At 55.9% G+C, this 13,338-nt stretch overlaps 1 protein-coding gene across 6 annotated transcripts in view; it reads right to left on the bottom strand.

Annotated features, from left to right (window-relative positions):
• Positions 1-12,244, bottom strand: part of CORO7 (coronin 7) — a 92,135-nt gene extending 79,891 nt beyond the window's left edge. For all 6 annotated transcript variants that reach the window (XM_084817985.1, XM_084817987.1, XM_084817983.1 and 3 more), the window contains exons 1-5: positions 11,985-12,244; positions 5,477-5,573; positions 4,166-4,240; positions 1,756-1,826; positions 566-749 (exon numbers count right to left, since the gene is read on the bottom strand). In XM_084817985.1, the coding sequence (XP_084674111.1) occupies positions 566-749; positions 1,756-1,826; positions 4,166-4,240; positions 5,477-5,573; positions 11,985-12,158 (601 nt within the window). In that variant the 5' untranslated portion in view covers positions 12,159-12,244. The remainder of the gene's footprint in view (positions 1-565; positions 750-1,755; positions 1,827-4,165; positions 4,241-5,476; positions 5,574-11,984) is intronic.
• Positions 12,245-13,338: the final 1,094 nt, after the last annotated feature.

Raw genomic sequence — 13,338 nt, forward strand, 5'->3', positions numbered from 1 at the left:
CTGTGAAGAAAGCCTCCATCTGCTAGAGATCCTGGAGAGCCTCTGCCAGCCATAGGTCAGGGGTAGGGGACATGGTGTGCACAGGCTCCAGGGCACCCCAGCCACGTCCCTTGGTGCCCACTGGGACACCCCACTCCTCCTAATGTATATTTTAAAAACATTTCAATGTTTCCTTACAGGCAGCTGGCCCTGCTTCAAAGTGAAGTGGGAGCTTCCATCTTAATTTCCCATGAATGCCTTTGGGCAGGTGAATTGTCCTTTGTGGCTAGCCACGACCCACCCATGGCAGCCGATTCAGGGTTGTGCCCAAGACAGTTTCTCCTATTTCCAGATGTGCCCACAGGCCCAAAAGGTTGCCTGTCCCTGGAGTAAATGATACTGGACTGAGGGTCTGGTTCTGTAGGAGGCAGCTTCCTATGTGCCTAAGACAACCACGACCCTTCCCACAGCCGGATGCCATTCTAGCACAACGGTGGGTGCCTGGAAGGCCACACATCTACCACAGGCTCTTTCCAGACCTCTCCCTGCTGAAAAAATTAAACTGCTTGCCCTGCAAAGAGTTTACCTGCCAGGGTCTGGCGCTCCTTCACATCCCAAACCTTCACTGTCCTCTGAGCCCCACTGGCCAGGATGCCATCTGCTGTGGGGTGGAAGAGGAGCATGTCCACCTGGCCCCCCTTGGGCCCCAGGGTCACATGGGGGGAAGACGACAGGTCCCGGCCAGGATCAAGGAGACGCCACACCTTCACCTGCAAACCGGCAAACACATGGCGCAAAAAGCTGCAAGCCAACGCACAGGGAGCCCAGAATGGGGCACAGGGGCCAGATGGACGCAGGGCAGCCTAGCACAACGCGGAGCCTGGAGCGAACCCCGGCCCAGGGTCTGGCTCCCTCCAATGCAGGGATGGGGAAGACTCAGGGACCTCCCGCGTGAGAGATTTCTCGCCTCTAGGCGCCTCATGTTGCATGGAGCTCAAGGGCACCCCCCGCCCCAGGCAGCCAAGGGAACACTGCCTTGTTCTAGAGCTCAGACAGGAGCTCCTGTGACCACCACCTCCCTGCCCAGTCGATCTGGGGCGCTTCCAGATGGGGGCCCCAGTGCTACCAGTCAAAAGGCCCTATGTAGCTATTCCATCTTTTCCTCCTTAACAGATTTCCTATGGTAAGAAAAAGGATGGAAGAAGTGATGGGAAAGCACAGGAGGGTTACAAGACTACACTGTCTGGACACAAACATCCCCGTGAAATTCCGGGAATGAAGCCAGCAGATGACACAATAAAAGGCTCATCTGGAAGCACCCTGAACAGCCCATCATAATACTATGGGGAATGCAGATACACAAGCATCAGCGGAGGGGGGGGGGTGCATAAGTGCAAGCGTGTGCATAATTCATGAGAAACACAACTTTCTGTCCTTTCTCCTCTCCTCTCCTCTCCCACCCACACATACAACTATCGAACTTGGAAGGGACTTGTTGGAGTTATCTTGCAAAGGGTAAAACATAAAACCCTTCTACTGCTACTGTCTCCCCACCCCGCCCCCAGCCCCAAAGCCCTTTCGAGCTACAACCACTCTCTGCTGTTGCACTGCAACATTCTGGCCCAGGTCTTTCGGACCCCTCCCACAATCTACCATCCAGCCCCCAATGAAGCTGGGCAGACTCTCCTGTGTGGCAAGGGGATCTTGAGGTTCAAGGCTGGACCCTGGACCCCCCCTGCCCCCCGCCTTAAGATGGGCACTTCATTTTGCACTCACAGCTTCATCGGCGGAGCTTGTTGCCAGGAGCTGCTCATCAAAGGGGGAGAAGTCGAAATCTGTCACTACATCTGAGCGGGGGGGGGGGGGAGAGAAAGAATGCACTTTGCATGATTATTCTAAGATTCAAGGCCAGACTGACATCCAGCACACAGAATACAGCCATCTCATGAGGTGAGATGGTTCACACCCAGCACAGGATTGGGCGGGGGGAGGGTGCTCCCCCTCTAGAGGCTTCTTTGCAGCTCCAAGACAGTGTGTCAAGGACAATCCCTTCGTATCTGCAGATCAGTGCTTTAGGCTAGACCTGTAGAAAAAACCAAGTTTTTAAGAGGACGACACACAGAGGTCTCTGCAAGCTCCCTTACCCATCTTAAGCAGGAGTAAGGTGGGGAGCAGGGAAAAGGCGCCGTCCGACACTCTTGTGTGGCGGGAGGCGACTGTTCTTTCAGCAGCGGAGCGTGGCTCAAGCCCCATCTTCCAGAGGTTACCAGTGCCGCGCAGGGAGATCAGCCAGCTGCACGCGGGCTCAGCCCGCACACGCACACTCGTGAAACTGGGACCAGCAAGACTGGTGCTGCCCGCCCTTTCGTGGTGCCCTGGCTCAGCACACTGCCGCTGCGGGGCTGCCAGGATGTCCACCCAGAGGGCAACCCGGGCAGGGCCATGGATGGCGGGGAGTGCCTGGCACAGCAATTAGCAGCCCTGCTGAGGCACCTGGCAGGCCCAGGAGCGCAGGCTGCTGCAGAATTTTCCATTTCCACAGGGCTGCAAGTTACAAGCCACGAGGCAGCTCATTCCAGCTGCCTCGAATACCATCATCCACGCCCCAAAGCTGCCCGTCTGATGGGTGCCAAGCGCCACTGAGCGCCCAGGCAGCGGTTACCGCAGCAACGGCTCCTCTCTCGCATCTTTCCCACCCCCAGACGCTTTGCCGCAAGCAGGACGCTGCTTGTCCTTGGTGCGTTCCTGTGGGGGCGGGTGTTCGAGGGCCTGCCCTGGCCCGGCAAGTGCTCTAAGCACCGTGCGACCTGTGGCCCTTCCCAGCCTAGGGACAAAAGGGTCTTTGTCCTGCATCCTTGAAGGCAGAGCAGCAGCACCATGTTCCCATGCTGGCAGGAGAGGGGGAGGGAGAGAGGGCAATGCCCAGCCCTGGGCAACCCAGGGAAGAGCATGCCCAGCCCCCTCCGGGCCACAGGGCAACAGAGCATGAGAAAAGAGCCCTTTGGCTGCATGCTCCTGAACAGAGGCTCTGGCACCAGGAGGCCGCTGGCTCAGCAAACAGCCCCAGGCAAAAAAACCTGTCTGGCTCCCAGCTGAACCTCCTCCAGAGCTCCTGGGAATCCAGGCAGCCTCTGCGCCCCAGGGCAGAGCAGGACAATAGCTGCCAGGAGGCAGACAGGGAGGCCGGGGCCAGCTTTGGCCTCACGCTGCAGGAAGGCGAGATCGTGGGTGGGGGGCACAGATTCAGTGGGAGCTACCTGGCTGCTCACCAAAGCAGAGGCAGACCAAGCAGGAAACTGAGAGCAACTCAAGCCCCAAACAGCAGAGCAAATGAAAAGGCCAAAATGCCCCGGTGTTGCAGTTTAGCCAAGTTACTCTAAGGGATTCTCAGGAATGGCATTTTCTGCTGAAGCGGAGGGTCTCCAACAACCAGGGACGCTTTGGGCTCCATCCCCCACCCCCAAGTGAGGAGACATAGCAGGAAAGCAGCAGCCTTGACTGCTGATTGCCAGAGCTCCCACGCCACGACATTCAGGACATGTCACACCCACAAGGCCAAAGATGGGCCATGCCAGAAGATGGGAATCAAACCAGAGGCCGCAGCTGACCTGCTTTTCTCACAAACGGGGCATGTGGCCGATTGCCAACAGTTACGGCACACAGGAGGTTATGGGGCTGCTGGGCCCACCTCGCAGCTTCATCGAGCAGACATCACTCGAGCAAGCAGAGGGGGCCAGGGAGGCCCCCTGCACTGGCACCAGAGTGCTTCTTGGGTCAGGCGCTAACCTGGATTCTGTCGAAAGCAAGCAGCAGCCATGGCCGATCAGGGAGAGGTCAAATTGTACTCTGGGTGGCAAACTCCACTATCAGCAGCTGCTAAAATCAGGCACAGGGCCACGAGAAGTCAACACGGGAGGGATGCACTTGTTTTAAGCAACATATTGGTAGAACCAAAAGCTCTTTGTGTCGCTGTTGAAGATTCCATGGGTATTCCTGTAGCCTTTTCTTTGGCCATGGCTTCTGGCTAGAATAAGACTTGCCTCCTTTTATTTATCTGCACTCAAGAAGCAGCCCTGACGTTCCAAGCGTAGTTCTTGGTCGTGGCACAAACACCCACCTTTGCGCCTACCCCAGGCCCTCCCACTCAGGAGGCGGATTCCAGCCCACTGCTGTGCGCTGGGCTCACCTGAGTGACAGCACAGCTGTGAAACAGCCCTCTTGGCCCCCTCCTGGCTCCCCAGGGGCACAATGCCCAGAACACCTGGAAGGGAAAGGAAGGATGCAGGTCACAGGATGCTCCCCCATGCGGACAGCCCCCTGAGCATCTACATTCTTAGAACCCACACAGACACGCTTGTGGGGGGTGGGGGCAGAGGTAGCTTCTGGCAGGCCCTGAGGCTACTGAAATGGACCTTCCTCGGACTCCGATTAGCTAGCCAGACCAGAAGGAACTTGGGAAGAGCTGGAGATTGCAGCCGAGCCCTACACACGGAGGCAGACAAGGAGCGCCTGCGGCGGGCATACACCCGGTTGGCTCCAGGGGCCTGAAGCCCGTGGGCAAGGCCCCTCCCCAGGCCCCTCCCTCAGTGAGCGCCCCTTCTCTCCACCGTGGTCCCCAGCTGCTGCTGCTCTGCTTCCTCATCACTGCTGCCACCTGCTTGCTGGACAGGCAGAGAGCGATGAGCACAGCAGCTGTGGTGTCCGCTGCCGCTTCCCCTTCTCACCAGCACCGTCGTCTGGGCCGGGGCGAGAGGCGGGTGAACAAGCAGGTCGCAGTGAGGAAGAGGGCCAGCAACTCTAGGGGGTCCTTGCCAGTGGGCCCCTGCTACATGTGGGCCCTCGTGCCTGCCCCCGATGCTTGGTCCCATACCACAGAGCCCAACCCCAATGTGTCCGCCCTGGGGCAGGGGGGCTGCAAGGCCATCCCTAAGGCCAGCGGGGCTCACCCCTTCCCAGCGAGGCTCCAGAGGTGTGAATCCGCTGGGAGATGCTCCACGCAAACAAACCAGGCAGGGGCCTTTGGGCCAGGGAGAGGCGCGGTGCGAGAGCCGAGCATAATGTCACAGCAGTGCCAGGAAGCACCGAAGACACAACAAGACCCAGCACCCCCTCCTCCTCTTCCTGGCCGTCCTCCTGGGGTCTCCCGCAGAGGCGTTCTGCAGACTAGCGTGCGGCTGTGCCTCCCAAGGAGCTCCTCCTCAGCTCGCAGATAACCAAGCAGGGGCTACTGCTGAGCCGCTGGGCACGAGGCCAGCCTGACAGGAGCCCGAGCTCCTCTCCCGCCCGCAGAGCCGCCTGCGATGCACTCGAGGATTGTGCCCCAGGATCCCATCGCTGGAGAGGGGCCTTGCTCACCATTCCCTCGTCAAGCCTGCACAGGACCGTGCAAACTCACCACCAGCTCAAAGTGCACCAAGCGGCTGTGCCCCATGGTGCTTAGCAGAGCCACCCAGGGCAGGGCAGGGCAGGGCAGGGCAGGGCCTTGTCAACACCTCACCGGCTGAATCTGTGTTGAATGCAATCCAGCGACAGCCGGCCTTGATGTGATTCCCTGAAGCAGCTGGGCAGCCGCCTCGGATATCTCCAATCCATGCCTGTGACACAGAGAGAAGAGATAGCGGAAAGGAGTGCGGCTCATCCTTTGGGGCAGGGGGAGAGAAAAGATATCCAAGCCCCAGCCCAATTGCAGAGGGATGCCTGGTAGCTTTGACATCAGAGAAGCAGCCCAGGCCCATGAGGTGGAGGGAAGCCCATGACAGGCTGCAAATTCCTGCAAAGGGGTCACATGGGTGTCAGAGAACCCAAAAGCAGAAGATGCTTCCCAAAGGAGAGTCACAATAGCAGGTCTCAGCCCCTTCCCTGGCACTCACTCCAGCCCGGTTGCTACAGGCGTGCCCACGGGTGAGGGTACGTTCACACATGCCATGCACGATCCATTACTGCTAACTCCTCCGTCCTCATCCCCAACTGGAACAGACTATGTGCACATCACAGCACGCTATGTGCCCTGTTTCTCCCATCGCCTCCCTCCCCCCACCCCCATTTTTCAAGGCAAAGGACGCTCCCTGTATCTGTCACTGTGGCTTCCAAGAATGCCCTTCTCCATCCCCACTCTGCTGTGAACCCCCTTCCCTGAAACATCATGACAGGTTTCTCCACAGACAGATCCTCAGAAGGGGCCTCAGAGCATCCTCAACAGGCAGCATTGCACGTTCCTAGCCCACAGACAGGTCAAGGCAAAATTAAGGTCTGTGCTGCCAAATTCTGTGGCCAACTTCCAAACGGGGGAAAGGTCTTGACTGAGGACTTCTGTCTGGAAGGATTCTGACAAATGCTGCTTCTCCCATCTTAATACTGCAGTGTTGGGAGAAGCTGCAGCTCTCAGAATTCTTCCCCTTCACAGGTACCCTCTTCTGTCAGAAGCCCTGAGGCAAGCTGATTCAGAGACACAGTCACAATACTTTTGGGGACCCCTTGAGAGGAAAAGTGGGTGAAAAACATCAACATGTAATTATGTTATGTCCCATCAGCCAGGACAGCCAGGCTGGTGAGGACGAGGGAAAGGGCCTTCTCTGTGGTGGCCCCCACTCTGTGGAACTCCCTTCCTAGCGAACTCTGCCAAGCCCCCTCTTTAATGAGCTTCTGCTGCACATTAAAAACATGGTTGTTCAGGCAGGCATTTGGGGTGTGCCTTGTTGTGGCGAAGGGGCTTGCGTAACTCAGTGAAGCCATAAGCTATGCCGTGCAGGGCCACCCAAGACGGACAGGTCATGGCAGAGAGTTCTGACAAAATGTGGTCCACTGGAGAAGGAAATGGGAACCCACTGCAGTATTCTTGCCAAGAAAACCCCATGGAACGTATCACAAGGCTAAAAGAGATGACGCCAGAAGATGAGCCCCTCTGGTCGGAAGGTGTCCAATATACCACTGGGGAAGAGCAGAGGGAAATTCCAAGTAGCGCCAGAAAGAGTGAAGCGGCTGGGCCAAAGCCGAAAGGACACTCAGCTGTGGATGTGTCTGGTGGTGAAAAGAAAATCCGATGCTGTAAAGAGTATTGTTTAGGAACCTGGAATGTTAGATCAATGAATCAAGGTAAGCTGGAGGTGGTCAAACATGAGATGGCAAGATTGAACATCGACATCTTGGGAATCAACGAACTAAAATGGACAAACATGAGCGAATTTAATTCAGGTGACCATCATATCTACTACTATGGGCAAGAAACCCTTAGAAGAAATGGAGTAGCACTCATAGTCAACAAAAGGGTGGGAAAAGCAGTACTGGGGTACAATCTCAAAAACGATAGAATAATCTCAGTACGAATCCAAGGCAAACCATTCAACATCACAGTAATTCAAGTCTATGCCCCAACCACTGATGCCGAAGAAGCTGAGGTTGATCGGTTCTATGAAGACCTACAACATCTTCTAGAACTAACACCAAAAAAAGATGTCCTCTTCATCACAGGGGATTGGAATGCCAAAGTAGGAAGTCAAGAAATCACCGGGATAACAGGCAAGCATGGCCTTGGTGTACAAAATGAATCAGCCACAAGAACAAGCTGATCATAGCAAACACTCTTTTCCAACAGCACAAGAGGCGACTCTACACATGGACATCACCAGATGGTCAATATCGAAATCAGATTGATTATCTCCTTTGCAGCCAAAGATGGAGAAGCTCTATACAGTCAGTAAAAACAAGACCTGGAGACGACTGTGGCTTAGATCATGAGCTTCTTCTCGCAAAATTTCGGCTTAAATTGAAGAACGTAGGGAAAACCACTAAACCATTCAGGTATGACCTAAACCATATCCCTTATGAATATACAGTAGAGGTGACGAATAGATTTAAGGGATTAGACCTGATAGACAGAGTGCCTGAGGAACTATGGATGGAGGTCCGTAACACTGTTCAGGAGGCAGCAACTCAATCCATCCCAAAGAAAAAGAAATGCAAGAAAGCCAAGTGGCTGTCTGATGAGGCTTTACAAGTAGCTCACGAAAGAAGGGAAGCGAAAAGCAAGGGAGAAAGGGGAAGATATATCCAAATGAATGCAGAGTTCCAGAGAATAGCAAGGAGAGACAAGAAGGCCTTCTTAAATGAACAATGCAAAGAAATCAAGGAAAACAATAGAATGGGAAAGACTAGAGATCTCTTCAAGAAAATCGGAGATCTCAAGGGAACATTTTGTGCAAAGACAGGCATGATAAAGGACAAAGAAGGCAGGGACCTCACAGAAGCAGATGAGATTAAGAAGAGGTGGAAAGAATACACAGAACAATAGCCATGATAGTGCGGTCACTGAACTTGAGCCGGACATCCTAAAGAGTGAAGTCAAGAGGGCCTTAGGAAGCATTACTAACAACAAGGCTAGTGGAGATGACAGTATTCCAGCTGAGCTATTTAAAATCCTAAAAGATGATGCTGTGAAAGTGCTGCACTCAATATGCCAACACATTTGGAACACTCAGCAGTGGCCGCAAGACTGGAAAAGGTCAGTTTACATTCCACTTCCAAAGAAGGGCAACGCCAAGGAGTGTTCAAACTACCGTACAATTGCCCTCATTTCACATGCCAGCAAGGTGATGCTCAAAATCCTACCAGCTCGGCTTCAGCAGCATGTGAACCAAGAACTACCGGAAGTATAAGCGGGGTTTCGAAGAGGCAGGGGAACCAGAGATCAAATCGCCAACATTCGCTGGATCATGGAGAAAGCAAGAGAATTCCAGAAAAAAGTCTATTTCTGCTTCATTGACTATTCTAAAGCCTTTGATTGAGTGGATCACAACAAACTGCGGCAAATTCTTAAAGAGATGGGAGCACCAGACCACCTTACCTGTCTCCTGAGAAACCTGTACGAGGGTCAAGAAGCAACAGTAAGAACCGGACATGGAACAACCGATTGGTTCAAAACTGGGAAAGGAGTACGACAAGGCTGTATATTGTTGCCCTGCTTATTTAACTTATATGCAGAGTACATCATAAGAAACGCCGGGTTGGATGAATCACAGGTCAGAATTAAGATTGCTGGGAGAATGATCAACAACCTCAGATATGCAGACGATACCACCCTAATGGCAGAAAGCAAAGAGGATCTAAAGAGCCTCTTGTTGAGGGTGAAAGAGGAGAGTGCAAAAGCTGGTTTGAAACTCAACGTTAAAAAAAACTAAGATCATAGCATCTGGCCCTATCACTTCCTGGCATATAGAAGGGGAAGAGATGGAAGCAGTGACAGATGTTATTTTCTTGGGCTCCAAGATCACCGCAGACGGTGACTGTAGCCATGAAATTAAAAGACACTTGCTCCTTGGGAGGAAAGCTATGGCCAACCTAGACAGCATAGTAAGAAGCAGAGACATCACCTTGCCGACAAAGGTCAGTCTAATCAAAGCTATGGTTTTCCCAGAAGCAACGTATGGCTGTGAGAGCTGGACTATAAGGAAGGCTGAGCGCCGAAGAATTGATGCTTTCGAACTGTGGTAAAGGAGAAGACTCTTACGAGTCCCCTGGACTGCAAGGAGGTCAAGTTGGTCAGTCCTAAAGGAAATCAACCCTGACTGCTCACTGGAAGGACAGACACTGAAGCTGAAGCTCAAATACTTTGGCCACCTAATGCGAAGAGAAAACTCCCTGGAAAAGACCCTGATGCTGGGAAAGATTGAAGGCAAAAGGAGAAGGGGACGGCAGAGGATGAGATGGCTAGATAGCATCACCGATGCAATGAATATGGACTTGAGCACACACCAGGAGAGAGCGCAGGACAGGGAGGCCTGGCGTGCTACGGTCCATGGGGTCACGAAGAGTCGGACACGACTGAACGACTGAACAACAACAACGAAGGGTATTTTTTTATGTTTTTAATATAGAATTTTATTGTTTTAACTGTTTTGTTGTTGTACATCGCCCAGAGTGGCTGGGTGACCAGCCAGATGGGCAATTAATAAATTTAAATAAATAAATAAATAAATTTTATCAATCACGCACCATCTCCACCCACCTGCTTCCTGCATGGACCTCAGGTTAGGCAGGCAGGCAGGCTGGCTGGCTCTTACATTTTTTTTAAAAATAGCTCTTTTGAGTTACTTCAGCTCTGTACATGCCAAATATACAATGGTGAGATGGAAAAATACTAATTCAGTTCTCACGTTTTCAACAGATAGAGAAGGCTGCCCAAGCAAAACAACACTTGATATGTCCCTGGCTTTAAAATATTGTTTTATATTATTATTATCATTAACAAACAACAACTCCTCCTGAGAAGTCACTCATACAAACTTGGTGCCACCACACTGGGGGTTAGATCCAGATTTAGTTATATTTGGAGTAGACCCACTGAAATCCATGGGACTTAATGCAGTCATGCTTAGCTTAAGTCCCATTGATTCCAATGGGTCTGCTGCATAATTAAATCTGGGTCTGACCCAGGTCTCTGCAAGCAGCTCACACTGTGCCCACAGCACGAGGGATAAGGGCTTGCTGCTGGCACTACTCGGACAATCCCCCCAGCAAGCTGGGGCAGAGCAGCCTGGGGGCGAGATTCCCTCATGCAGCCCGGCCACTCGCCACCAGCACCCCGTCCTCGGCCGGCTGCTTGGTTCTGTCCGTGGAAGGTCACTCCTTGGGTGGCGGCCGGGCAGCTGCCCACATTGCGGGGGGGCTTGCTCAGGAGGCCCGAACGCTTCCCTCGGGGAGGGCGCGCAGCTGAGCGCAGGGCCCCTGCCCGGCCCGCAGCGTCTCCGGCGGGAGGATCGGGAGCAGCCCCGGAGAAAGGCTGCCCCGCTGCTCGGGGCCTCCGGGTGGAGCTGCTGCTTCCGGCCGTAGGGCCGAACGATGCCGGCCCAGCCAGAGTCCCCCAGAGGGGCCGAGGCGGCCGGAGCCCGGCGGCCGCAAGGCGGAGGGGCCCGCCCGGCGCCCGCTTCCAGGATGCGGAGCAGGGCGGAGCTCCAGCGGCGTGCGAGCCCGCCCCGCCGGGGGAGGCCTGGGCGCCCCCTGGCAGGACGGGCCTGGGCGGCCGGGCCGCGGGCAGCCGCCGCGCGCGCGGGACCGGGGCGCCCTCGGGCGGGGCGGAGAGGCGGGGGCGCCGGCAGGGCCCCCTGCCGCGTGGCTCGGGCTACAGCCCCCGTCGCCCCCGCGTCGGGGAGCCCCGCGTCAGGGAAGGCTGCCCAGGGCCCTGCCCGCGGCTCTCGCTCTTCGCCGAGCTTGCCCAGGGCGGCGGCGGCGGCGGCTCGTGCGGGAAGACGCCCGCAGGCCTTGAGCGCCGTCGGCATGGCAAGGGCGCCCGGCCGGTCCGGCGCCGGCCGGGCTGCAACAGGCGGGAGGGGCGGCGGCGCATCTTGCGACACGCAGCCCAAACCGCAGCGGGCGGCAGCAGCCTTGGGCAAGCCGGTCCTGGGGAGGCGCAGCTCCCTCCGTCCCCCCGGCCCACTTGCGAGGGGTCAGCAGCGAAGAGAGGCGCTGGCCGGAGAGGCACGAGCCCGCCCGCGCCCGGCGTCTGCCCTGCGCTGGCCATCCCCCCGCCCGCGGACCAGAGCCCGGACAGCTGGCGCCGCGGCCAGGCGGCGCGCGGGGTCCCCGGGCGGCGCGGAGCCAGCAGAGCAGAGCAGAGCAGGGAGCGGGCGGCTCTGCAGCTGCAGCTGCCGCGGGCCGGGCCGGGCCGGGCCGGGGCGGCGGGGGCTGCTCACAGCAGCAGCAGGCCCGGCGCGCGCCTCGGCGCGTGACTCGCCGAGGAAGCGGCGAAGGGGAGGGGGCAACCGGGAGCCTTTCGGGGAGGGGCAGCGCCCAGAACTGCCTCTGCGCCGGGGCAGGAAGGCGCATCCCGCCCCCGACGGCCGGAAGCGAGGAGGGCTGCAAGGCGCGCGCCCATGATGGCGCGCACCGCCCGGCCCGGCGGCAGGTGCGGCCAAGCGAGGACGAGCCTCCTGGGCAGCCGCTGCTGGCCGGGAGGGGCGAGGGAGATCAGGCGCGCGCGGGGGCGCCGAGCGCAGCCCTCCAGCGCCACCCACCTCCTTGCGGGCCACTTTGGCCTCCGCGTGCCGGAACTTGGACGCTTTGAACCGATTCATGCTCGAGCTGCAGCTGCCGCCGTCCTCCGAGCTCGGATCCGAATTCGCTGAGGACAGGAAAGCCACGCCCTCCCGCCATAGCCACGCCCCTCCCGCGCCCGGATTGAGCACCATCCGGCGCGGGGGAGGGGCGGCTTCTCGCGGCGCGCTTCTCCTTTATGGCAATGAATGGCGCGCAGACACCGCGGCGCGTCCTCCCTTCGTAAAACCTCCCTGCGTTCAGGGCAGCATAGGAGGTTTTGTCTCCCAGCCCTGTTCCGCTCCCCAATTTTATTCTCACGACAGCCCTGTCAGGTAGGCTACTCCGAGGCTCAAAGGGAGAGAGAGAACTGACCTAAGGTCGCCCAGTGAGCTCTATAACCTTTCTGCCTTCAGGTAAAATGGCTGATTAAAAAAAGTTTAAAAACCCATTGCCAAGGTAATAATTGAAGAGTTGGAAGGATTTGGGGTAGAAAGGCTGGGGGAGACCTCCCTGGTAGGTCAGGCTCCTGAGTAGATGGCCATGGAAGCAACAGCAAGCCAAAAAGACATAAAATTCTCCAAAAACACTTGCCTGGAATGCACAGCAAAACAATACTGTTTTAAACTGACACCTAGAAGCACACTGAGAAGGCAGCAAGGAGGCAGCCACCTCTCCCAGGACAGAGAGTTCCACTGCTGGGTGCCTCCACCAAGAAGGCCCTGCCCCTCAGGCTTCCCCTGGAGATGGAAGTCTGTGGGAAGGTTCATATGGGTGCAGGTGATCCTTCAAATCACCATTGAGGCCACACCCCTTATTCCTCAGGCTGTACCCAGACTGAGATCACGTTGAAGGCTGCAGGTGGGCATCCCTGGCACCCGCTGGCCATGGCTACACTGGGCCTTTTGTGTTGTGATCAAAACAGCCTTAGTTGCCCATGCAGCCTCCAAGTGCGTAAATCCTAAAGGTTGGCTTCCTCTTTCCACCCTGGGTTGTGTTGTTGTTTTTCCTTCCCAGTGAATCATCCTTTCCTTTTGTCCTTGGTCAATTTCCTGCAAAGATTTGCTAGCATAATCCCTGACAATGACAGAACAGGAGACTCAAAGTAGTATCCAATGTTAGTCCTATGAAGAGTAGACCCATTGAAATGAATGAAACTTAAGTTAGTCACTCAAGTCCCATTCACTTTAATGGATCTACTCTCTGTAGAACTAATATTGGATACTACCCTCAGACTTTTGAAAGCTCCTTTGGTCTATAATCCCCATGTGCAATGGCCAGGACTGTTTAGCTTAGAAAAAAGGCAAGCAAGGGGAGACATGATAGAATCATAGA

The sequence above is a fragment of the Heloderma suspectum genome, chromosome 12 (assembly GCF_057233095.1).
Source record: "Heloderma suspectum isolate Gila_16-S chromosome 12, 16-S_ref, whole genome shotgun sequence".
NCBI lineage: Eukaryota > Metazoa > Chordata > Lepidosauria > Squamata > Helodermatidae > Heloderma > Heloderma suspectum.